General features: G+C 55.7%; 1 protein-coding gene across 1 annotated transcript in view; it reads left to right on the forward strand.

Annotated features, from left to right (window-relative positions):
- The window catches only part of CBX7 (chromobox homolog 7), a 22,935-nt gene extending 1,193 nt beyond the window's left edge, over positions 1–21,742 (forward strand). The window contains exons 2-6 of the mRNA XM_011979123.1: positions 2,439–2,482; positions 11,160–11,225; positions 13,564–13,630; positions 17,784–18,135; positions 18,492–21,742. Of these exons, the coding sequence (XP_011834513.1) occupies positions 2,439–2,482; positions 11,160–11,225; positions 13,564–13,630; positions 17,784–18,135; positions 18,492–18,649 (687 nt within the window). The 3' untranslated portion in view covers positions 18,650–21,742. The remainder of the gene's footprint in view (positions 1–2,438; positions 2,483–11,159; positions 11,226–13,563; positions 13,631–17,783; positions 18,136–18,491) is intronic.
- Positions 21,743–23,846: the final 2,104 nt, after the last annotated feature.

Below are 23,846 nucleotides of genomic sequence, written 5' to 3' on the forward strand. Positions count from 1 at the left end.
CGGGGCGCGGGGGCCCCGGCAGCCCTGCGCTGCTGGGCCCGTCTCCCCAGCCCGTGCCTCAGTTTCCCTGCCACCGTGTAGGGCGAGTAGAATCAAAGTTGTCGCACCGGGATGCTAGTGCTGGCCGAGCCTGCCTGAGCTGGAGATTAGGATCGGACATAGGGATCCTGAGCTCCATCCCGCCTCACTCCCCTTTTATTATAAATATGGGGAGACTGAGGTCCAAGTTGAAAGGACTTGCCTAGCGCGTTAGTGTCAGAGCTGGGTCTTGAACTCGGGACTCTGGACGCTTGGCACCAAGTCCTTTGAAGTTGTAAGTGCAGCTTTGGAAAAGTCTCCAGCCTGTGAAGTTTTCCTGCTGGACTTTGGCCTTTTCCGATCCCGCCCCCTCACCCCTACCCAAGCACATCCCTCTTTCCCGCCCCCACCCCCACCTCAACTCCTAGCCCAGTCCAGGGCTCTGAAGCCCGCCCCCTGCGCTAGGGCATCCCCTAGTCTCCTACCCCATCTGCCTTCTCCTTCAAAACATACACCCTGCAATTTAAGGAGGTGTCTGTTCTGCTGGTTTCAGAACCCCACACTTTGGGGCTGGACTTTGTCCCGGCCTGGTGTCTACACCTCCCGTGCACTTGTTTCCCCGCCTAAGGCTGGGGAAATCCTTGGGGAGAAGTTCCTCTCCTGGTATTCACTACTGTCCTTCCTTTGTCTCCTCCTTCCTGCAGCCCTTTGGGAGGCTCCAGGCCGACTGGGAGGGGCCTTAGGGGGGTCACCTACTCCCATTTAACAGAGACAAAAACTGAGGCCCAGGCAGAGGAAGTGACCTGCTCAAGGTCACCCAGTGAGTTAGAGAGAGAGGTAGAGCAGGAGCTCACCTGGGCTGATTGCCAGCCCATCTTCTTTCTCCATAGAGAAAACTGAGTCCTGTCATCTTGGGCCAAGGGTGAAGGTCAAGGTGGTCAGGAGCATCTTTTCTTCCTCTAGCTCTACTTGGGGTTTTACTCTTCTGATTGAGGCAGCTGTTCCTCCTTCTTCTCCTTTTTTCTAGGGTTTCCTCCACTTAAAAGATAATTAATTTATTCACAAAGCTCAGTGCTTTTCGTGCTGTGTAGCCTGAAGCAGGCACAGCACTAACCCCCTCTACAATGGAGCTCGCAGAGTAGCACAAGAGCGCGAGACCATCATTCCTTCAGCCAGTCACTCAAAATATTTATTGAGGATCTGTCAGGTACCAGGCACCAGTCTAAGCCCCAGGGATCCATCCCTTCCCTCAGGGAGCTGGCATTCTGCAGAGGTGGCACACAGTGAGTGAGGAGATACAGACAGATGCCCTCAGATGGAGCTGTTTGCTCTGCAGAAATGGAACTGCAAGGTGCCAGTGGAGACAGCATGGGAGGGGGTCATCAGGGAAAGCCTCTATGAGGAGGTATCATATTTTGGTTGTAAAGTTCTGGAGTGGAGGGGCTTCACTCACTGAATGGGGTTGGACTGTAAACTTTTTTGTTTTTGGCACCAAGACCTCACTCTTGTCACCCAGGCTGCAGTGCAGTGGCATGAACATGGCTCACTGCAGCCTCAACCTCCCCGGCTCAAACGATCCTCCTGCCTCAGCCTCCTGTGTAGCTGGGACCACAGACAACTGCCACCATGCCCGACTAATTTCCTTTCTTCAGAGACGGGAGTCTCACCGTGTTGCCCAGGCTGGTCTCCTTCCTGGGCTCAAGCCATCTTCCAGCCTCAGCCTTCCAAAGTGTTGGGATGACAGGCATGAGCCACCGTAACTGTAAACTTTTAAAGCCTGTGAGGAAGGGAGGGGCCTGGCTCTAACAACCGCAGGGCTGACCACCCCTTCTGAAGGTGGAGAGTTTGCCAGTCTTCCATGGGGTCCTGCCAGGGTCTTTTGAGTTGAGAGTCCTCAAGTCACTGGCCCATTACCTGTGAGCCAGCGGCAGCTCCTCAGAGACTGAGAGGAGACTCGGCAGATGGGGGAGGAGCGTGAGGACTACCCCAGAGAGGAATGTTCTTGAATTTGGAGACTTCCAATCTAAAAAAGAAAGTAAGCATTCCGACCTGTGCACTGGGGCTCTAGACACTGTGGGTCTTTGGCCACGCATGCACACCTCCATGCAGTCTCAGCTCCCCATGTGTGACATGAGCCCTGGGCTTGGGCCTCAGGAGCCTCAGGAGCCTCAGAGGTGTCTGGAGCCAGAGGCACTCCTGTGCTGTCCTAGGGAGGGCAGTATGGGGTGATCATGTAGCAGCCAGGGTTATACAGGTTGGTGAGGATCTGGTGGACAGTCCCTGGATTGTGTTTGTGTGTTGGGGAGACACATGTCTGCAGAGGGGATTCGGAGCTGGGATCCTTTGGGCCTTAACTGTCCTTCCGAGTGGCTGGAGGGGCAACCATGAGACTCACTGTGTCTGCTTCTCTCTCTTCTCAGGGTAAAGTCGAGTATCTGGTGAAGTGGAAAGGATGGCCCCCAAAGTAAGCTCCTTCGTGTGTGTGTGTCTGTCTGTCTGCCTACCGACCGGTGCATTCCTCCACCTGCCTTTTGCCCCCTCCCCTGCCTACCTTTTAGCTCCAGCTACTCTTGTAACTGGACAGCTGACCTTGATTTAATCATCATCTTCTCTGGGCCTCAGTTTCCCCTTGGACCACAGGAGGGTCAAGGTGTGTCTCCAGCTTCTCTTCTCACCCTGCCCTCCTAAGTGTTGAGCTCCTCTGCTGGTTGGAGCTTCTCCTCTCCCTCCTCCCCTCCCTCTGGCTTTTCTTGGCAACTGGGAGGTGAAGGCCCAGCATCTGAGCTACTGGAGATGGCTGCTGGACAGGAGGAGGGGCCCCCAGCCGCTTTAAGCACAGTGCTGCATGAATCTTCAGTGCTGTGTGGCCAAGGGCAGAGCCTGAATCCCCTTCGCCTCTGGACGGCACTTTCCAGTCTACAGAGCAGGTTCCCATACAGATTTGGAAGGTAGGTGTGATCAGGTTCTCTCAAGGTGATGAAACAGGCTCAGAGAGGGTAAGCAGCTTGCCTTAGGTCACACAGCAAGTGGAGGCAGAGTTGGGACTTGAACTAGGCCTTCTCCTTTTCAGGAGCCGCCTCTGTGCCTTCCCAGCCTCCCATCTCAGAGTTGGGAGGCAGGGAGCTGCATCTAAGACCTCCCAGCAGCTCCACCTCTCCTGCTGAGGCCCTATCAGGACCCACCAATGCCCTCCAGCAGGGAGTTGTTGGGAGGGGGAGCGAATGAGCTAGTCGTGGAGCCTCCCCATTGGTCTGTGGGTGCCCCACCCCCTGCTCCGCCTGGCAGAGACTGACTCCTGGAAACCCCCTCTGCCCAGAGCTGCTGCTGTTGGGCAGGGACTTTCTGCTGTACTGGTGGGGGCTGACCTGGTATTGGGTCCTGTGGGCATTCTGGGGTGATGGTGGGGAGAGACAGCAGAGAGGAAGACAGCCCACAGTGCCTCAGCTTCCCTCTCTGCAAAATGGGTTCAGAAACCCAGGCCATGCACTCGTCTCACAGGCTTGGTGGCCCTGTGGGATGAAAGGCCTGGGCACATGTTCTGGGCGACCTGCGGCTATCCTGATGATGGGGGTTGGGAACTGGCAGGCAGAGAATACACTCCACCCCTCACTCCAACCCCCGGTCCTGTTCTCCCTTCCCAGATATTCTGAGGGCTGAAAGAGAATCCCTACCCCCTGCCCCTGCACTGGGCTGCTAGAAGGTGGGCTTCCGGCCTGAGTGAAGGGGGCAGTAAAGGGAGTGACAATGCCCAGAGTGGGCAGCAGGAGCATCGCCTTCCTGGGCGCGCACACCCCTGCCTCTCTCGCTTCGCACTGGGAGGCTGTTAGCCTTCAGGACACTATTGGCTATTTTTCCTCCTCTGGAGACTCCACTCTTTGGAAGATTCTCTTCTGTAAACAGAGGCCGTTATGAATGAAAAGTTCCTTCCCCCACTTTGATCCTGGATGTGAATCCATCTGCCCACTGCAGCTCGTCAGGAGGGAAGGAAAGAGGCTCCCAGAGCAGAGGCCCTCGATGCCTCTGTTGTGCTGTGCCCCTGGCCCGGGCACCCATTTGTTTCTTAACATGCCGAGGCCACCAGATGGGCCCTCATGGCTGCTGCTTCTCACCCCCCTCCACTTTGGTCCTGGGTTCTAGGCCTGGCTGCCCACCTGACAGCCATGAGCCCTGGGGCAGGGGCCCACCATGGCTGGGTCTCTGCTTCCTTATCTTGGAGTTGAGATAGTGAAGCCTCCTTTGCAGGCTGCTGTGAGGGTGAGAGGGTGGATGTGAGTTAGCGAATGTGTGTTCAGCCCAGTCCAAGTGCTTTAGTAAACATTTGGTTTTAAGACTAAATTAGATAGACAGATAGCCTAGCTGTTCTTTTTGTTTTCCCCAGGCAGGAAAGGGACCTAGGGGATTCCATTCTTCTCAGGAGCTCAAAGTATCCTTAGAAATCTTTTAGGCCAGTCCCGTCATTTTTCAGATGGGGAAACTGAGGCCCAGAGAGGGTTGGTCCTTACAAAAATATAACTGCCAACCCCATGCGCTGTGGTGCCCACTTCATGCCATCCACAGTGCCACCGCGGTCTGGGTGTGAGGCAGGTATGGCTGTTAACCATCCCCACCTCACTTGGGGGAAACAGGTTCACTCTGGGGAGAAGCAGAGGAGCCAGCTCTGTCTTCCCCTCCTCAGGGGGCCTTGCTTGGAGAAAAAGCTGAGAAAGAGGGTGGGGGGTGGGGAGTTAGGCAGGCTGTGTCCCCGAGGCCTGGGAGCCTTGGCAGGGCAGTGCCAGCCTGGGTGGGGGTAGTCATTCTCCTGCTCAGCATCTGCCCTCTGGGTGGGGAGACTTACATTCGCAGTAACAGGAACCATGATTTAAGTGGACACTCTGGGACGGGCATGGTGGCTCAAGCCTATAATCCCAGCACTTTGGGAGACTGAGGTGGGCAGATCACTTGAGGTCAGGAGTTCGAGACCAGCCTGGCCAACATGGCAAAAACCCCGTCTCTACCAAAGCATAATAAATTAGCCAGGCATGGTGGTTTGCGCCTGTAATCCCAACTACTTGGGAGGCTCAGACAGGAGAATCACTTGAACCTGGGAGGTGGAGTTTGCAGTGGGCCGAGATCGTGTCACTGCACTCCAGCCTGGGCAACACAGTGAGACTCCGTCCCTCCACCCCCCCCCCCCAAAAAAAGTGGACGCTCTGTGCCAGGCCCATGCTAAGCCACTACATGCCTTGCCTGATTTATCTCCCCAGCAAACAAGTGTGGTAGAGGGGCTCTCTTGCTTCTGGAAAGCACAGCAAATGGCACAGGGAGGGGCTCGGGGCCCCGGGCAGGGAATGTGACATTGTTAGGTACAGATACCGGCTGTGCCTGAGGCCTCCAGATAACATTTCAGCCTGTCCGGGGCCCTGCTGTTCCCCCTTCCAGAATGCCTTCCTTTCTTCCCAACTTGTGAATGGTTCTGCATCGTTTTGGAGGGAGTGGCTCTATGGAGTTTTAGGAATGATATCAGTGGTCACAGCCACGGCCAGGCTGTCAATTAATAAGCCCCTGTTATGAATGAGGCATTGACTCGTTGAACCACTCATAGCAACCCATTTTACAGATGGAGAGACAGAAGCCTACAGCAAAGAGGCCTTGCCGAGGGTCACAGAGCTGGGAAGATGTGAACTACGGGCTGCCGGATAACACAGGCAGCTTCACTAGAGGTGACTAGGACTCTTGGCTGCTGGCCTTTGGGCCAGTTCAGTGGGAAGTGCTGAGGCTTTGCGCCTCTGAACTCTAGTTGTGGAGATTTACAGCTGCGTGACCCAGGGCAAAGCCCTCAACCTCTCTGTGCCTAACCTCCCTGGGCCCTGCTGAAGATTGCCTGAGACAAGATAAGATTCATTAACACCCTGCCAGGGGCAGAGTGGGAGCTAATGTCTCCATCCAGGCTGGGGAGACTGGAGTTAGGAGCCGCAGACTTTTACGCTCCCTGGGCTTTTCATTGATTTAACCAGGCTGATTTGCCTTCACTGTGTACCACACTGATCGAAATGCTTTCCGTGGCTTAACACATCTAATCTTCACAACAGCCCTATACGACTGGGGTTACTGGTGGGCCCACTTTAGGATGAGGCCCCAGAGCGGTGGCGTCTCCTGAACGAGGCCGCACCCCGCAGTCTGGACCAGAGCCCATGCTATTTCTCCTGTGGAGCAGCTTTAAATCGGAGTGGGGACTGGGACTTGGGGGTTGGCCTGGCTCTGCGGGGATCCGGGTGGTTCCACCTGCCCCAAGGCTGCCTGCGTCACAGCTCAGCAGCGCCCCCAAACCCTGCTTCCCCCTACCCCCCCGGGAAAGGTCGGCGGGGGGCGGGGGTCCTGCATCCGCTGCGCCCCTTCCCACTCCGTGCCCTCACCGCAGTAGGGCGAGCCCTGCGCGGCGGGGCTCAGGCTGGGCCGCCCGGGCTTGTTTACCGGGCCGTGGGGCGGGGCGGGGCGGTCACGTGGCCGTGTTTATCTCGGAGCCGGCGCGCGCCGTCTCTGTCCCCGCCCCCGCCCCCGCGGTTTGCCGGTAATCCCGGCGCGCGCCCCTCCCCGTGCGTGCGCGTGACCGCCGGCTGCGGGGGCGGGGCCTAAGCGCTCCGCCCCCTCCACGGGGTGATGGGTTCCCGCCCAGCGGGCGCCGCAAGCCCCTGCAGTTCCCCAGTGTACACGCCGCGGTCCGCGCAGCGCAGGCAACGAGCGTGTCCCTAGAGCCCTGGCTCCTTTCCACCGTTCCTCCCCTGGTGTGGGAAGGGTGTCCTGGGGCTTACGGGAGCCCGCTTTCCTCCAGGCACTCGAGGGTCTCCGGTGATCATGGGATCTAAGCCCATTGATCCGCGGCGCCCAAGCTGGTGGCGCGCTCCTGGGTTGCCAGCGCCCAGCTCTTCGGAAGCGCGTTCCCCTAGGCGCCTCTGGGCTCCTGCACTGCGGAGGGCGCGGTGCGGCGCGGCGTCCCCCTTAACGGCTGGGTCCAAGGGGTTAAGACGCTGGTGCCGCCCCTGCCCCCAGCTTGAGGCTGCATTTGGCCGCCAAGTGTGACCCTGTTATCTCAGACCCGGCTGCCCGGGCCGGCAACCACCCCTTCTTCATCCAGCGGAGCCTTTCGAGGCGCCCGCTGTGCGCCGCGCCCAGCGGTCGGACACTGAGGACCGGGGGCGGGCGACGCCCCCTCCCGCGGTCGGCACAGTCGGGGGTCCCATACGCGGTGGCCTGTGAGGAGCCTGAAGGTGGAGTGTGGCTGAGGGCCAACACGGGACAGCCACTGACTGGCTCAGTGACGCTGGGCTGGCTGCCCAACCTCCGTGTCTCAGTTTCTCCACCTGTAAAATGGGGGTAAGAACTAAGCACCTACCTCACCAGCTTCTTTTGAGGATGGGTGCGGTCCTGGTGGTCCTGGTGGCACACCTGCTGTTACCGTAGTGGTCATTATTCTTGAGATGAGGAAACTGAAGTTCAGAGAAGGGTAGGGACTTGCCAGGATCTACACAGCAGGGACATCAGCAAGCAATGGGCAGGGCGGTGCGGAGGAGCACGCTGTAGAGAGAGGAGCACAAAATTCCCCTTCCTACCAGTTAGAGCTGAGGAGATTCAGCCTTTTCCGGGGGGAGGAAGGGTTAGAGTGTCTGCCAGCCTGTGGTGGCTTCTGCTGTAGTTTCGCTTTCGGCGTTCTGCAGGGGCTCCCCAGCCCTTCCCAGAGCCCTGAGCGGGCCACTCTGCGGGGCTCTGCCGGCCAGGGTGTTTTCTGGTCCATTAGTGATTATGGCCAGGGCCAGGTATAGCTGTAAGGAGGGTGGAGGAGGGGCAGGCTCGTCCTGCTGGCAGTGGGGCAGCCTGGGAGGGATGTCAGGGAAGGCTACAAATACCTGACTCTTAAGGGTCAGCTAGGAGTTGACTGTAGGGATGGGGCACCCAAAGGGGAGGGAGGGCCGGCTGGCAGGGGGCACATGGGAAGGGGCAGCCCAGGCTCAGGGCTTCACAGCGAGCCCACAGAGGCCCGACACTAAGTGGGTGTGCCAGAGTGTTAGAGGAAGCAAGGAGGCAAGCATTCTGTCCTTGGGGAGCATTTTGGGACTGTGAACTAGCGTTAGGTAGTTCCCAGGATAGCGTAAGGTAGAGGCCGCAGCTCTATGGAGGCGGCAGGGCGGGAGGTCTCCCAGGCGCTTTCTGCCTTTTAACCCCTCGCTATCGCCCATTGCTTTCCGTCTTACCTAGCAGAGCCTCTGGCCAGGACCACAGGGCATTGCTTTGCTTTTGTCTGTATGTATTTTATACACAGTCACACGTCGGTTAATGACAGGGATACATGTTGAGAAATGCATTGTTAGGTGATTTCATTGTACGAACATCAGAGTGAGCTTAGCCACGCCTAGATGGTACAACCCACTGCACACTTGGACTGTGCTCCTAGGCTTCAAGCATGCACAGCATGTGACTGTACTGAATACATCCAAACGCAGAAAAGGTGCAGTAAGAATACAGTGTAAAAGAGAAAACTTGGGACACCTTCTAGAGCACTTCCCAGGCACAGAGCTTACGGGGCTGGAAGTTACTCTGTCACCCGGACACATGTCACTCAGTGTCAGCTAGTGGAATGTGAAGACCTGGTCTATTGTAAACATTGTACACTTATGCTACACTAACTTATGCAGAAATATTTTCACATTGTACACTTAGGCCATACTAACTTGTGAGGAAATATTTTTCACATTGTAGACTTACGCTACACTAATTTATACAGAAATGTTTTTTTGATAATAAGTTAACCTGAGCTTATAGTAACTTTCTTTATAAGCTTAATTTTTTAAAACTTTTTGTCTCATTTCGTAGTAACACTTAGCTTAAAACATAAACATGTATGGCTGTACAAAATACTTGCTTTATATTCTTTTCTTTTCTTTTTTTTTTTTTTTGAGACAGAGTCTCGCTCTGTTGCCCAGGCTGGAGGGCAGTGGTGCAGTCTCAGCTCACTGCAAGCTCCACCTCCCAGGTTCACGCCATTCTCCTGCCTCAGCCTCCCTAGTAGCTGGGACTACAGGCACCCGCCACCACACCCGGCTAATTTTTTGTATTTTTAGTAGCGAGGGGTTTCACCGTGTTAGCCAGGATAGTCTTGATCCTGACCTCATGATCCTGACCTCATGATCCGCCCGCCTCGGCCTCCCAAAATGCTGGCATTACAGGTGTGAGCCACTGCGCCCAGCCTTGCTTTGTATTTAAAAGCTGTCTTCTATTTAAACAAAAGTTCACTTTCTTTTACTTTTAAAGTTTTTAAAAATTTTTTAAAAAATATTTTTATTTCTATTTTCATTGTTTTTGAGATAGAGTCTTGCTCTGCCACCCAGGCTGGAGTGCAATGGCACAATCTCGGCTCACTGCAACCTCTGCCTCCTGGGTTCAAGTGATTCTCCTGCCTCAGCCTCCCAAGTAGCTGGGATTACAGGTGCCCGCATGTCTGGCTAATTTTTGTATTTTTAGTAGAGATGGGGTTTCTCCATGTTGGCCAGGCTGGTCTCAAACTCCTGACCTCAAGTGATCTGGCCACCCAAAGTGCTGGAATTACAGGCGTGAGCCACTGTGCCCAGCCTTAAAACTTTATTTTTAAAACCTAAGACACTGGCTTTAAAGCTCTGTTTTTAAAACCTAAGACACAAACACACACGTTGGCCTAGGCCTGCGCAGGGTCAGGATCATCAAGACATCACTAGATGATAGGAATTTTTCAGCTCCTTTGTAATTTTACGGGTCCACCATCACATGTGCAGGCCGTCATGGACAGAAACGTTGTTATTTGGCACATGACTGTACGTATATTGTTTTTAATGGAAAAGTTTTTATGTTTGCATCGATGGTGAGTGATACTGGTTTTTCCATTTATGGAAGGCATAGTTTGCTTTTAAAATAATTTAAACCAAAGAAACTGCTCTAAAGGCACATACAAAGTAAACAGGAGTGCTAGTGGAACGAGGGCGTGGCGGGTGTCACCACGGTGGTTCTACAGATAGGTGAGCTCTGGAGCTGCTGTGCTGACATCACAGGGTCTGCCCCAGCAGGAGGGTGCTCCCTGGCTGGGTGGCGAGGGTAGAAGATTACCAAGGGGGCCTGTGCTAGGCCTGCTGAACCATTCAGCCAGTAGACATTTACCAAACACCTGCTGTGTGCCAGGCCCAGAAACAAAGGAACTTCAGACCTGGCTGTGTTCTGGGTGGAGTGCACTGAGGAGGGAGACCATTCTGGGCTTGGAGGGCGGGGAGAAACAGCCACAGCAGCAAACACAGTGCACGGACAACACATCAGGCACGCTGTTAGTCTTGTAACACCCTCTAAACACTTGGATGACACATCTCATCAGCACAAGAGTCCTTTACAGATGGGGACATTGAGGTACAGAGCTGTTCAGGAAGTTGCTCAAGGTCACACAGCTAGCTAGGGGCAGAGCTGGACTTGAACCCAGGCTGCGAGCATGTCCCTGGAGCTCTGGCTCCTTTTCACCCTCTCTTGCCTGGTGTGGGAAGGGTGTCCTGGGGCTTACAGGGGCCCTCTCTCCTCCTGGCAGCTGAGGGTCTCCGGTGATTGTGGAGTCTAACAAGGAGTTGGACCCAGTCACATTGTAGTGTGATATGAACGAGGGCAGCTCTCGTGTCGCTGGAACCCTCAGGAGGCCCAGACTGGGTCTGTCCTTGAAGTAGGTGACAATGACACCAGGACAGGGTGAAGGCACACTTGCAGTGGGCCCTGGGTCAGCAGTGGTGGCCTCTGCTGGTGTACCTGCCCAGTAGAAGCGATGGCTCTGACCTTTCTTTTTTTTTTTTTTTGAGACAGTGTCTCACTCTGTCACCCAGGCTGGAGTGCAGTGGCGCGATCTTGGCTCACTGCAACCTCCACCTCTTGGGTTCAAGCAACTCTCCTGTCTCAGCCTCCTGAGTAGCTGGGATTACAGGTATGCACCATCACGCATGGCTAATTTTTGTATTTTTAGTGGAGACGGGGTTTTGCCATGTTGGCCAGCCTGGTCTTGAACTCCTGACCTCAGGTGATCCGCCCATCTCGGCCTCCCAAAGTGCTGAGATTACAGGCATGAGCCACTGCACCCAGTGCTGACTCTGACCTTTTGTTCCTCTCCCCAGGTACAGCACGTGGGAGCCAGAAGAGCACATTTTGGACCCCCGCCTCGTCATGGCCTACGAGGAGAAGTACGGTGTCCTTGGCGCCGCCGGGTGGGGCTTAGGACCAGCTCAGAGGCTCCTCAGGAGCCTGCTGCTGACTTGGCAGGGGTTTTTGGGGCAGGGCGGGGGTGTCTGATGGGACAGGGCAGCCCAGCCTACAGCTGGGTGGAAGTGGTGGGCACTGAGTCCCAGGGCAGCTGAGGACCCTGGGTCCCTTTCCTGTTGTTGGGCCATTGTGGTCACTTCCCTTACCCACCCGGGCCTCAGTCTCTCTGCTGTAAAATGGGCCACCCTGAAGAACACCCCAATTTCCCAGGGTGAAACCTCAGAGGGGCTGTAAGAGGTTTCTGTTCCAGTGAAGAATGTTAAAATGCTTCACAAAGATGCCCTGTGTGCCAGGGGGCGGCACTGCCACTTGTGCGGGGTGACAGATCAGAGACAGTGTCTCTAGAGGACCTCTTAGGGCTACAAGGAGCGTCTGATGAAGCTCATGGAAGTCGGGGCAGGAGCATGGGCTTTGGGACTGGGATTTCTGAGTTGTGGCCTGTTCCCCTGCCACCTCCTGTCCAAGTGGCCCGGGCAAAGTCAGTCTGCCACCTCTGCCAGTGCCTCTCAGGGATTCTGGGCACGCCCGACTGTTCTGTGTGCCCTCTCTGGCCACCCTCCCCACCAGCAGGCAGCCCAGGTCCCCTGCCACTCCCAGCCCGCCTGCCTTGTGCGGCGTGGGGCCATATCACAAAATTGTTTGTATTTGGTCCCTATGGCAACCTGCTGAGGCAGGAGTGAGGGTTTTGTTTGTCAGAGAAGGAAACCAAGGCTGCTACCTAGAGCCTCAGAGCAAGGACCTGGCCAGGGCTGCTGCCTCCGGGTGGGGGCTTTTCCGTTGCCCCTCGTTGCTGGATTCTCGTGGTTCCTCCTCCAGGAGGTTTCCTGCCAGGGATTCAAAGGACACATTTTATTGTTCTTTCCTTTTAAAATCAGGGTGTTCCTGTCGCAGGGTTTCTTTCTGTCTCCCAGGTGTGTGGTGGGGCCTTGGTCCAACAGGGTGCAACACTTGGGAATCCTGTGGAGCGTGGTAAGGAGAGCAGTGGGCAGGTATCAAAGGCCTGGATTCCAGTCGTCCGCCAGAGGCCCTTTCCCTTTGGCCCATGGGTGTCCTGCTGGGGATGGATGCTCAGTGGATGGTCAGACATTTGCAATAGATGCCGTGGGGCTCCTGGTGTGTGCTGAGCTCAGAGTAAGAGCCTGGCCCAAGGTCACAAGACCAGGAAGGGGAGAAGGGATGAGCTCCTGGCCTCCACGTTCTTTCTGCTGTCCACGTGGCCTCTGTACTGGGGGCCGCAGAGAGTGTGGATGGAGAGAACTGAAGTGGGAGGCAGGATGAAATGACTTTTAATCTCCCCACTACTTTCGGCAGCTGTGTGGAGTCTCTGATTGTGTTGTCTTGTGTGTCATGTGTAGCTTCGTGGCACTGTGAAGTCGTGCTTTTTTTTTCGAGACGGGGTCTCACTCTGTCTCCCAGGCCGTGGCGCGATCTTGGCTCACTGCAACCTCTGCCTCCCAGGTCAAGCAGTTCTCCTCAGCCTCCTGAATAGTTGGGGCCACAGGTGTGTGCCACTGCGCCCGGCTAATTTTTGTATTTTTGGTAGATGGGGTTTCGCCGTGTTGCCCAGGCTGGTCTCAAACTCTTGAGCTCAAGTGATCCGCCCACCTCAGCCTCCCGAAGTGCTGGGATTACAGGCGTGAGCCACCGCACCTGGCCTAAGTTGTGCTTTGTGTGTGTGTTTGATACATGGGAAGGCATCCGCTGGGCACTCAGAACAGACTGGTTTTCATCCTGTCCCTGGACAAGATGGGACAGACAGGGTAGGAGCTGGTCCGCTCTCCTGGGTTCACAGAGATCCCAAATGCGGGGCAGTCTGTGCGGAGCTTTACTTACGGAGGGACTCGCCATTCCCTTCAGCTCTCCTGGGACATTCAAGGCAGATTGGATTGACAGGCTTCTGTATCATTCTGCTAGCAGGAAAAACTGAGCCACGTGTTTAGGGGCTCCTTAGGAGCATGTAGAGCAGAGCCCTCACATGGCCCTGGAGCCCCATAAGGACCCACTGTTTTTGGAGATGCTGCGAGTCCTCCCTCAGCAGTTACCCTCCCCATTTGTCAGATGGGAAGACCTTGGCCCTGGGAGTTGAACATCTGACCCCATTGTTATGGCCCCAGCCAGGCAATGGGGAGGATTGGTGGGCAGGCCTGTGGGGAGTGTCCCCTCCCTGACAGGCAGCAGAGGGTGGGCGAAGCGACGCCTTACCTTCCCTTAGATGTCACCAGTATTTCCTTTTCTTTTGCCACCTGCTTCACGCCCCAGGGAGGAGAGAGACCGAGCATCGGGGTATAGGAAGAGAGGTCCGAAACCCAAGCGGCTTCTGCTGCAGGTAACCAGCCTGCCTTTGTGCCTCCTTTCTCCCCTGCCCAACCGCAAGTCCCCTCTGCCCCTTGGTGCATTTGCACTGGCTGGTTGAACTGATCTGCGTCCCCTCCTCTGTACCACCCAGGGCACTGTGGGGTGGGGCACTTGGGTAAGTTTTGATGGGAGGAGTTGGGAAAAGCCTGCCTGTGGGGCTGGTGCCCAGGGAAGACAGCCTGGGTGAGAGGTGCCACATGGGAGGGAGGGTAGGCATATGGCCAGTGGACTCCTAGAATTCTCAAAGCTTAGAATCTTGCTGTAAGGAAGGCTTGAAAGCTTTGAGCCTTTCGATGCTCAGAATCCCTGAACAAAATTATCATTGAGAACCTCAGAAACATAAATGTTAGAATTGAGGAAACATGAGAGGCTGGAATTTCAGAATCCAAGAAACAGAATCTTTTTTTTTTGTGAGACAGAGTCTCGCTGTGTTGCCCAGGCTGGAGTGCAGTGGTGCAGTCTTGGCTCACTGCAAACTCCACCTCCCGGGTTCACGCCATTCTCCTTCCTCAGCCTCCCCAGTAGCTGGGACTACAGGTGCCCACCACCACGCTTGGCTAATTTTGTATTTTTAGTAGAGACGGGGTTTCACCATGTTAGCCAGGATGGTCTTGATCTCCTGACCTCATGGTCCGCCCACCTCGGCCTCCCAAAGTACTGGGATTACTGGCGGGAGCCACCGTGCCCGCCCAGAAACAGAATCTTAGAATTGTAGAACTACAGCCTTGGAATGTCAGACTCTTAAAAGTGTGTCATTTTTGAGTGGGAAGAAACTTACAGGGTCTCCTCTTCCAGCCTTCAGTCAGGTGGGGACCCAAGTCTCTGCAGCATGCCGGAGTACCTGCTTCGTAGGTCTTGGGGGCCTTTGCTGACCTCAGTGCTTTGCAGTGACAGGCGAGTGGATCTTGGAGCAGTGCAGTCACAGGTTGAGTCTCCCTGATCCAAAATCCAAAATGCGGCCAGGTGCGGTGTCTCATGCCTGTTATCCCAACACTTTGGGAGGCTGAGGCGGGTAGATCACCTGAGGTCAGGAGTTCAAAACCAGCCTGGCCAACATGGTGAAACCCCGTCTCTACTAAAAATACAAAAATTAGCTGGGGATGGTGGTGGGTGCTTGTAATCCCAGCTACTCAGGGGGCTGAGACAGGAGAGTCACTTGAACCCAGGAGGTAGAGGTCGCAGGGAGCCAAGATCATGCCATTGCACTCCAGCCTGGGTAACAAGAGTGAAACTCCGTCCCTCCCCACCAAAAAAAAAACCACAAAATCTGAAATGCTCCAGAATCCAAAACGTTTTGAGCACCAACATGATGTTCAAAGGAAGTGCTCATTGGAGCATTCTAAATTTCAGATTTTTGGATTAGGGATGCCCAGCCAGTAAATGTAATGCAAATATTCCGAAATCCTAAAAAAATTCGAAGTCTGAAACACTTCTGGTTCCAAGCATTTTGGATAAGGAATACTCTGCCTGTGTGTGGTTGTAGGCAAGCCTTTTCACCTGTAAAATGGGGATGAAGAGAATACCCACCCTCCTTAATATAATAAGAGCCACCAGGCAGGATATTGGAAGCCAGAAAGTCAGGATTCTTGGTTCATTTGCATGGGGTCTACATCAAGCGTCCTGGCCACTCCTGATTATAGCCCACAGAGGCTTTCACCAGAGCTGGTGGGCCTCTCTTCATGCAGTGGGCATGTTCTATTGGGTTTGGCATGAATTGAGCCTAGGAAGGAAAGTAACATCTCCCGGACGTCCGTGTGCCAGGCTCTGTGCCTGGCGTGCCTCACAGATGAACACACTCCATCCACATACTAAGCCTACAGGGCAGGTGTGTTTGTTATCTCTTCCCCTCTAACGTGGCAACTCAAAGCAATACACACTGATTATTTCCCATGGCTTCTGGGGGTCAGGAATTTGGGAATGTGCTAGCTGGTTCTTCAGTGGTTCTAATCTGGGCTGCAGTCATCTGCAGGCTTGACCAGGGCTGCGGGATCTGCCTCCGAGGGGGCAGCTCACGTGTCAGTGAGTCAGGGCTGGGCGTTGACAGGGACTGTTTCTCACCGTGTGGACATCTCCAGAGGGCTGCTTGAGTGCCCTTACAGTGCAGCCACCAGCTTCCCGAGTGGGTGGCCCGAGAGAGAGAGCAGGGAAGAAGCCAGTGTCTTATGTTCTGGCCTGGGAAGTCACACACCACAGCACTGGGGGTGGGAATGGACTGCGCGTAGGTGTGAATGCCAGGAGGTGGGTGTGGTTGGGGCCTTCCTCGGAGGCTGGCTCCTACAGTCTCTTCACTGTTTCGCTGAGAAAGAAACTGAGGCCCAGGGAGGCTGGTAGCTTCCCCAGGACTGACTGTTGGGACCCTAGTCGCTGTAGTTCTTTCGTGATGAGGTTGCCAAGGACGAAGAAAAACCTGCCTCGCAGAATGGTGGAATGTACTGGGATTCTTTTTTCTTTCTTTTTTTTTTCAGAGTCTTGCTCTGTCTCCCAGGCTGGAGTGCAGTGATGCGATCTCGGCTCACTGCAACCTCCGCCTCCTGGGTTCAAATGATTCTCCTGCCTCAGCCTCCCAAGTAGCTGCGATTACAGGTGCCCACCACCACGCCCAGCTAATTTTTGTATTTTTATTTTATTTATTTATTTTTTTTGAGACGGAGTCTCGCTGGGTCGCCCAGGCTAGAGTGCAGTGGCGCGATCTCGGCTCACTGCAAGCTCCACCTCCCGGGTTCACGCCATTCTCCCGCCTCAGCCTCCGAGTAGCTGGAACTACAGGCGCCTGCCACCTCGCCCGGCTAGTTTTTTGTATTTTTAGTAGAGATGGGGTTTCACCATGTTAGCCAAGATAGTTTCGATCTCCTGACCTCGTGATCCACCCGCCTCGGCCTCCAAAAGTGCTGGGATTACAGGCTTGAGCCACCGCGCCCGGCCTAATTTTTGTATTTTTAGTAGAGACGGGATTTCACCATGTTGGCCAGGCTGGTCTTGAACTCCTGATCTCAGATGATCCAGCCGCCTCGGCCTCCCAAAGTGTTGGGATTACAGGTGTGAGCCACTGCGCCCGGCCCGTACTGGGCTTCTGATGGCCTGTGAGGCCACTGGGAGGAGTGGGTTTTGAGTCAGCTGCCTATAGGACGTGCCTCCCAGCCACGGCAGTATTTTCCCAGTCCCCTCCCAGTTCAGCCCTCCTCCCATCACTGCGGCAGCCCGCACCTCAGGACATGTGATGCCGTTGGCAGGCATGACTGTGAGCAGGGCCTGCGTGTGTCATCTCTTCCCTCAGCTTAGAGGTGTTTGACCTCACAGGTCCCATCTGATGGCTGCATTCTCTTCCTGGGAGCTCTTGGCCTCTGGTGGCAGGTGGCAGGAGAAGGTACTGTCCCAGTGATCCCGAGTCTCCCAACATCCTGGCACCATGGATCTTTTGTAGATGCATGTAAATTCTCCCCAAATAAATAAGAAAAATCCCGAAATTGTAAACTCCAGGGGTGGACGGACTTGCCCTCCAGCTCCAGAGGTGTCGCAGGCAGTCAGCAGGGGGAGCTGCAGGAGGCAGCTCGCAGAGCCCAGGAGCTCCCTGGAGGGGTCGGGGTGCATCTGCAGGCCAGGTGGAGCCCTGTCCCTTCGGCTAGGTGGCATGGGCATCCGGTGCTGTGTGTGCTGCTTGCCTGGCTTTGCCCCAAGCAACTCCAAGAGCACACCTTTGCCCTCTGCCTCCACGGTCTCCTGGGCGAGCTGGCAGTGTCGGTTTTGGAGGTGCTCTGGCACGCAAAGATGCCTTTCCTAAAATGAAGGCTAACTCTTTAATGCATCCAGATTTGTTTCTCTTGGTCAGTTTTCAATGTGTCCTTCTTGTATGCTTCTCTGCTGGGTCTCAAAGAAGTAAACCCTGGGGAGGTGAGAGTGCTCTGTGGGGCCCAGAGGCGAGGCCGAGCTGGCAGAGCCTGGGGCTTGTTGGGGCCCACTCTCTGGGCTGGGGTGGGGTGCAGTGGGGTGACGGCCGGCCATGGCATGGGGAGGAGTTGGGTGGGCAGATGTGGGAAGGGCACTCCGGGTGGGAGGAGCAGCATGAGCAGAGGTGTGGCGGGTGGGAGGGGGGGGCTGACCCACGCTGCCCTGGCTTGCCCCCGCAGCGGCTGTACAGCATGGACCTGCGGAGCTCCCACAAGGCCAAGGGCAAGGAGAAGCTCTGCTTCTCCCTGACGTGCCCACTCGGCAGCGGGAGCCCCGAGGGGGTGGTCAAGGCGGGGGCACCTGAGCTGGTGGACAAGGGCCCCTTGGTGCCCACCCTGCCCTTCCCGCTCCGCAAGCCCCGAAAGGCCCACAAGTACCTGCGGCTCTCACGCAAGAAGTTCCCGCCCCGCGGGCCCAACCTGGAGAGCCACAGCCATCGACGGGAGCTCTTCCTGCAGGAGCCACCGGCCCCAGACGTCCTGCAGGCGGCCGGCGAGTGGGAGCCTGCTGCGCAGCCCCCCGAAGAGGAGGGTAAGGCGGCCCCGGCCCAGAGACCCTCAGAGCTGGAAAGGGCCCTGTGGGTCATCAGGTCCAACTGATTCAATGTCGAAAGAGGGCCCGTAGTGCTTTGTGGGGATAGTCGGGTCTGGGCTCAGGGTCCAGCGCTAGCCCAGGGCTCCTCCTGTCGTCCCGCTCTGGCCGAGCTCTTGTCCAGGTGGGGAAGATGCACCCCGTTGCCTCCTCCCAGGTGTCCAGCCCTGTGTGAGGCCCTGAGCTGACTGAAGACGCAGAAAGGAAGAGCTGCAGTTGGGATGGGGTTGGGTGGTCTGCGTAGCTTCCAACCTTGTCAACGCTGCCCCCGTCTGTCTGTGTGTCTCACGCTGCAGCAGATGCCGACCTGGCTGAGGGGCCCCCTCCCTGGACACCTGCGCTCCCCTCAAGTGAGGTGACCGTGACCGACATCACCGCCAACTCCATCACCGTCACCTTCCGTGAGGCCCAGGCGGCTGAGGGCTTCTTCCGAGACCGCAGCGGGAAGCTCTGAGTCACCGTTTTTACTCTTCTTAAACTGTTTTCTTTTGGGCTTGGGGTGGGACTTCCAGAGATAGGGATGGGTTGGGGGTGGGGTAATTATTTTATTTAAAAAAATACCGAGCAGCAAAAGGGGAGAAGATCCCACTACTCTCCCACCACCTGCCCTTTCTCTGAGGGACGTTTACCACGAGGCCTCAGGCTGGGGATGGAGAGAGTTGCTCTGGGAGTTGGGGCACCACCCCCAGGGCAGGAGGGGGACAGGGTCACCTGCCCAGGACACCACCGTTATCATTCTCCTCTAGTGACGCAGCAGCTGGTTCTGGGGGTTAACGGAGCATTGGAAGGCCCAAACCCTCTCCCTTGAGCGGCCCACCCCAGCCTGGTTGGCTGGTTTTCCTCTTTTCTTTTTGTTTCGATTGGGTCTTTACCTTGAACTTTCCTCTCTGGCTTTGCAGTGGGCTGTGGAGGCTGGTTTTGACCAAAAGTGAGTGGGGCGGGAGCAAGGGGCAGGAGGAAGGGTTGAGGTTGCTGGGGCGAGTCCCTTCCCCTTCAGAGAGGCTTCTACCCTTCCCAGGGAGGAGGCGCCGCTGAGACCCTTCTGCTGAGAGCTCTGCCCTCCCCCCATCACCTGGCCTGTGCAGAAACGCTCACGTACACCCGGCTGCACAGGTGTGCACGCATTACCCTTCGCGTGTACGTTCCCATGTGCCCCGTGAACGCATGTGTGTCTACAGATGTGTCCACATGGGCCTTGCGAACCTGGTTTAGAAACCCTGGCCAGGCGAACGTGGGGTGGTTCACAGCACAAAAGAACTCACCACCATGCCTGCACTTACCCCACCTTGCATGCACCTTGCTACGTGCTTGCAGCTTTCAGCGGAGGGCAGGGGTCTGGCACAGGTGCGATGGCACCCCATGCTCCAGGCATGCAGATGTGGTTTCTCAGGCTGCGGGTGTGCAGGCGTCTGCTAAATTGTATGATGTATCAGCACAGGCTTTGAGACATCTGGACCCTGTCCTTCCTCCCCCGAAGGGTTCTTGTTCTTTCTGACTCAGGTGACTTTTCAGCCCTTCCAATTCCCCTCTTTCTCTGCCCTCCCCTCCAACTCAGCCAGTCCAGGTGTGGGCAGTCAGGGAGGGAGGGGGTGTCCCACCACGTTCTCAGGGCAGCCCTTGGCTCCTAAGCCCCTTCCTCCTTCCATTCTGCATCCCCTCCCCATCCAACCTAAATGCCACAGCTGGGGCTGAGCTGTGTTTCTGTGGAGGGACCTTTGCCATGCCTCTCTGAGGTCAGGCTGCACTGTGTGATGGGCAGGCTTTGCCCCAGCCCACCCCCTGGCAAGGTGCACTTGTTTTGTGGCTTGTACAAGGTGTCCTGGGGGCCAGTGGCTTCCCTGCCAGTGAAGAGTGACTTCTCCCTCTCTTCCAGTTCTGTAGGGGAGAGAAAGCCAGATTGGGGGGCCCGAGGGAGGCGTGGAAAAGGCCGGCTTCCCTGGTTTTCCTTGGCCGTCAGAGTCAGGGTGACACACACCAAGAGTGGAGTGTGGTCGGCGAGTTTGAAACCCGCCTGCCCTCCCCGCGGCTCTGCTCTGGGTCCTCAGGAAGTCACAGAGTCTACGGAGGCGAGGAGAGGGTGATTCTTTCCCCAGATCCCTTCTTCCCTAGTTCCCAAACCAAAGACAGCCTGCAGCCCTTTCTGCTTGGGGTGCTCTGTTGACAGGCTTCCCAGATCCCTGAGTCTCTCTTTCCTTCCTTCTCGATCTTTAGTTGTCCACGGTCAATTCAGTGCTTCCATTGGGGGACAGTCCCCTCCGGGGTGACCTGATTCACCTCCAGCCCAGGGAATGGAATCTAGAGGAATACGTGGGGTGGGTCTGGACAAGGGGTGGCAGGAGTCACCACCCATCTCCAGCTGTGGGCCCTGTGGAGGGGAAGGGGAAGCTTGGGGTTCAGAGGGAACTCTTCCAGGAGAGGGGTGCCCAGCGGAGGTGAAGTTGATAGAGGGGTGTGGGGGGTCTCTGGTTGAATGTTTTGGCCCATGGCTTTGGAACATGGCTGGCAGCTTCCAGCAGAAGTCACGCTCCCCATCCCCCAGGGGACATGGGGCCTTCTTCCTGTTTCCTGGTCACTTTCAAAGAACTATTTGCGCAATCTTTGGGTCTGTGGATTCACGGGGCTTTCTGTGTGGGCGCTGCAGTTGCTTTTGTCTGCAGCAGCAAGACACGTCTTTCCTCTTACTCAGCCCTTTATGGCCCATGGGGAACTCTGTGGCTCAGGGAGAGCTGAACTCCAGGGGCGTGACCTGGGACAGGTGGTGCCTGAGGTGCCCAGCTCAGGGCAGCCACGTGGCTCATGGGCTGCAGTGAGCCAGCTCCCTGGGGAAAAGGCTGTGGACCATTAGGACCATCCTCCAGGACAGGTGACCTCTATGAGGTCACCCTATGGCTGTGGCTGTGCAGGCCTCCTTCCAGCCCAGAGTGGCCCAGTAGAGTAAGGCAGACAGTGACCTCCACCCCCGCAGCCCCCTTAAAAGGCCAGTACTCTTGGGGGTGGGGGGAGGGTTTAGAAAGCATTTGCTCACCTGCCTTTCTTTCCCCCAGCCCGCACCCGCTTTGAATGTAGAGACCTGCGGGCACTTTTCCTTTTGTGGTGGGGGGTGTGGAGGATGTACCCCTACCCCTGGCACGGCCGCCTGGAATGCAGGACTATCACTGCTGTTAGGGTGATGACCTCGTTGCCAAGCTCCTCCTCTCCCCTTGTTCTGGGGGCAGGCGCTGTGCTTCTGTGAGGTGGTTTAGCTTTTGCTTCATAAGTGGCCAGCCGCGGCCACCAGGTCTCAGCACAAGAGCGCTTCCTTTGCACAGAATGAGCTTCGAGCTTTGTTCAGACTAAATGAATGTATCTGGGAGGGGTCGGGGGCACGAGCTGGCTCCAAACACATGCCTTTGCTGAGTGTGTGTGCGCTGGGAGATCAGAGTGGATGTAGAGCGCGGTTTTATTTTTGTACTGACATTGGTAAGAGACTGTATAGCATCTATTTATTTAGATGATTTATCTGGTAAATGAGGCAAAAAAAATTATTAAAAATACATTAAAGATGATTAAAAAAAAGAAAGTTCCTGGGCATCTGGTCATTCCTTCTGGTGGTTGTCAAGCGCATCTGTCCACCAACAGGCTTTGTGTGAGCAACAAGGCTGTTTATTTCACTTGGGTGCAAGTGGGCTGAGTCCGAAAAGAGAGTCAGCCAAGGGAGATGGGGTGGGCAGTTCTGTAGGACTGGGGTAAGCAGTGGAAAGTTACAGTGAAAGGTAGTTATCTATTGTCAGCAGAGGAGGGGGTCACAAGATGCCTGGTGGGGAGATCATAATACTCATTGTCCAGAAGAAGAATGTCACCAGGTCGATTGATCGATCCATCAGTTGGGGCAGGGCAGGAGCAAGCAATAATGGAATGTCGTAAGGTTTGTCAATCAGTTAAGACAGGAGCTGGCTGTTTCACTTCTTTTGTGCTTTTGGGCTGCCCCAGACTTCTTGGCTCCTGCAGGCCATCTGGACGTATACGTGCAGGTCACAGGGGTTACAAGGGCTGAGCTTCAGCTCAGAGGCCTGACAGTGGTGTCCCCACTGTGCTGAGGAAAGAGCTCCAGTCCCTGATGACGCCTGGGGTTTAGGTCCCAGGTCTGCTGGTCACTGACCATGATCTCGGACAAGTCTTTCCCTTCGCTGAGCCCCCCAGATGGGCAGAGAATTCACTGAGGTGACGGGAAGAGGAAACTGTGGAGTGTCTCTGGGCGAGGCCATCGCCGTGGCCCGTAGTGTGTCATCAGAGGCCTGGAAGTGCTTCTGGCACCTTTTATCTGCTTCCCCCCGAGTCCTCTGTTCCAGAACCTTGGAGTGGTGAGCATCCCAGGTCTCTGCAACTGCAGGTTCTGGATCGCACGACTGTCGTGAGGCTAACGCTCACCTACTATGTGTTCGGCCAGGCTTAGCACACACGTCTGAACGTTGAGACAGGTGGTCAGAGCCAAGGGCAAGTCCTGGGAGCACGTCCGCATTTCAGTGCATCACGGGCTGCAGGACAGAGGCTGGGCCGGAGCAGGCAGGGCTGATTGTGGGGAGAAGATTTAAGAGACTGTTGCAGCTGTGCAGGTGGAGGCGGGTGGTGGCCGCAACTGTGGACATGTCAGTGAAAGAGAGAAACAGATAGACTGGGGATAGATTTAGGTGGTGGAAGTGTCAAGATGTGGCCACTGATTTGATGCAAGCAAGAAATCAAGAATATGCCAGGGGCCTGGGGCAGTGGCTCACACCTGTAATCCCAGCACTTTGGGAGGCTGAGGTGAGCGGATCACCTGAGGTCAGGAGTTAGAGACCAGCCTGACCTATATGGTGAAACCCCATCTCTACTAAAAATACAAAAATTAGCTGGGCGTGGTGGTGGTCACCTATAATCCCAGCTACTCCGGAGGCTGAGGCAGGAGAATCTCTTGAACCCGGGAGGTGGAGGTTGCAGCTGAGCCAAGATCGCCACTGCACTCCAGCCTGGAGACTCCATCTTGGGAAAAAAAAAAAAAAGGTTGGGGGGGTGATTTGGACACAGACGCATGCTGTGAGATGACTGTGTGAAGACAGAGAAGACGCCATCCATAAGCCAGGAAGAGGCCTGCATCAGTGCCTTCTTTCCAAGCTCAGAAGGAACCAATCCTGCTGACCCTTGATCCTGGACTTCAGCCTCCTAACTGTGAGAGGATACATTTCTGTTGTTTAAGCCTCCTAATCTGTGGGAGCTTATTACAGCAGCCACAGCAAGCTGACGCAGCGTCCATGAGAACAGAGTCTAAGGCCAGGACTTGGGTGCAGGTAGTTTATTTGGGGGTGGTTCTAGGAAGCAAGAGTTGAGACAAGGCCAGGGAGGAGGGAAAACCTGGGTAAGGGCACATTATTGAGGTAGGTGCTGTGGGAATGGGAGCTCGATTCCACCTGGACTTTCAGGGAAGAGTTTGAAACACCTCCCGAAATCATCTGTCCAACTGGGGATAGAAACATACAGCCCCCTCCCATCCTCCCCATCCCATTGCTGAAGCTGCTCTGGGGTGTTGACTTCCTACACTTCTCAGCTGTGTCCATGCAGAGGCCAAGGCGCTCCCACCTGGCATCCAGATTACCCCACCAGGCAGAAAGTGAAGACAGGACCCTGGCCATGGCTAA

Source organism: Mandrillus leucophaeus, unplaced genomic scaffold, assembly GCF_000951045.1.
Source record: "Mandrillus leucophaeus isolate KB7577 unplaced genomic scaffold, Mleu.le_1.0 Scaffold2, whole genome shotgun sequence".
Classification (NCBI taxonomy): Eukaryota; Metazoa; Chordata; class Mammalia; order Primates; family Cercopithecidae; genus Mandrillus; species Mandrillus leucophaeus.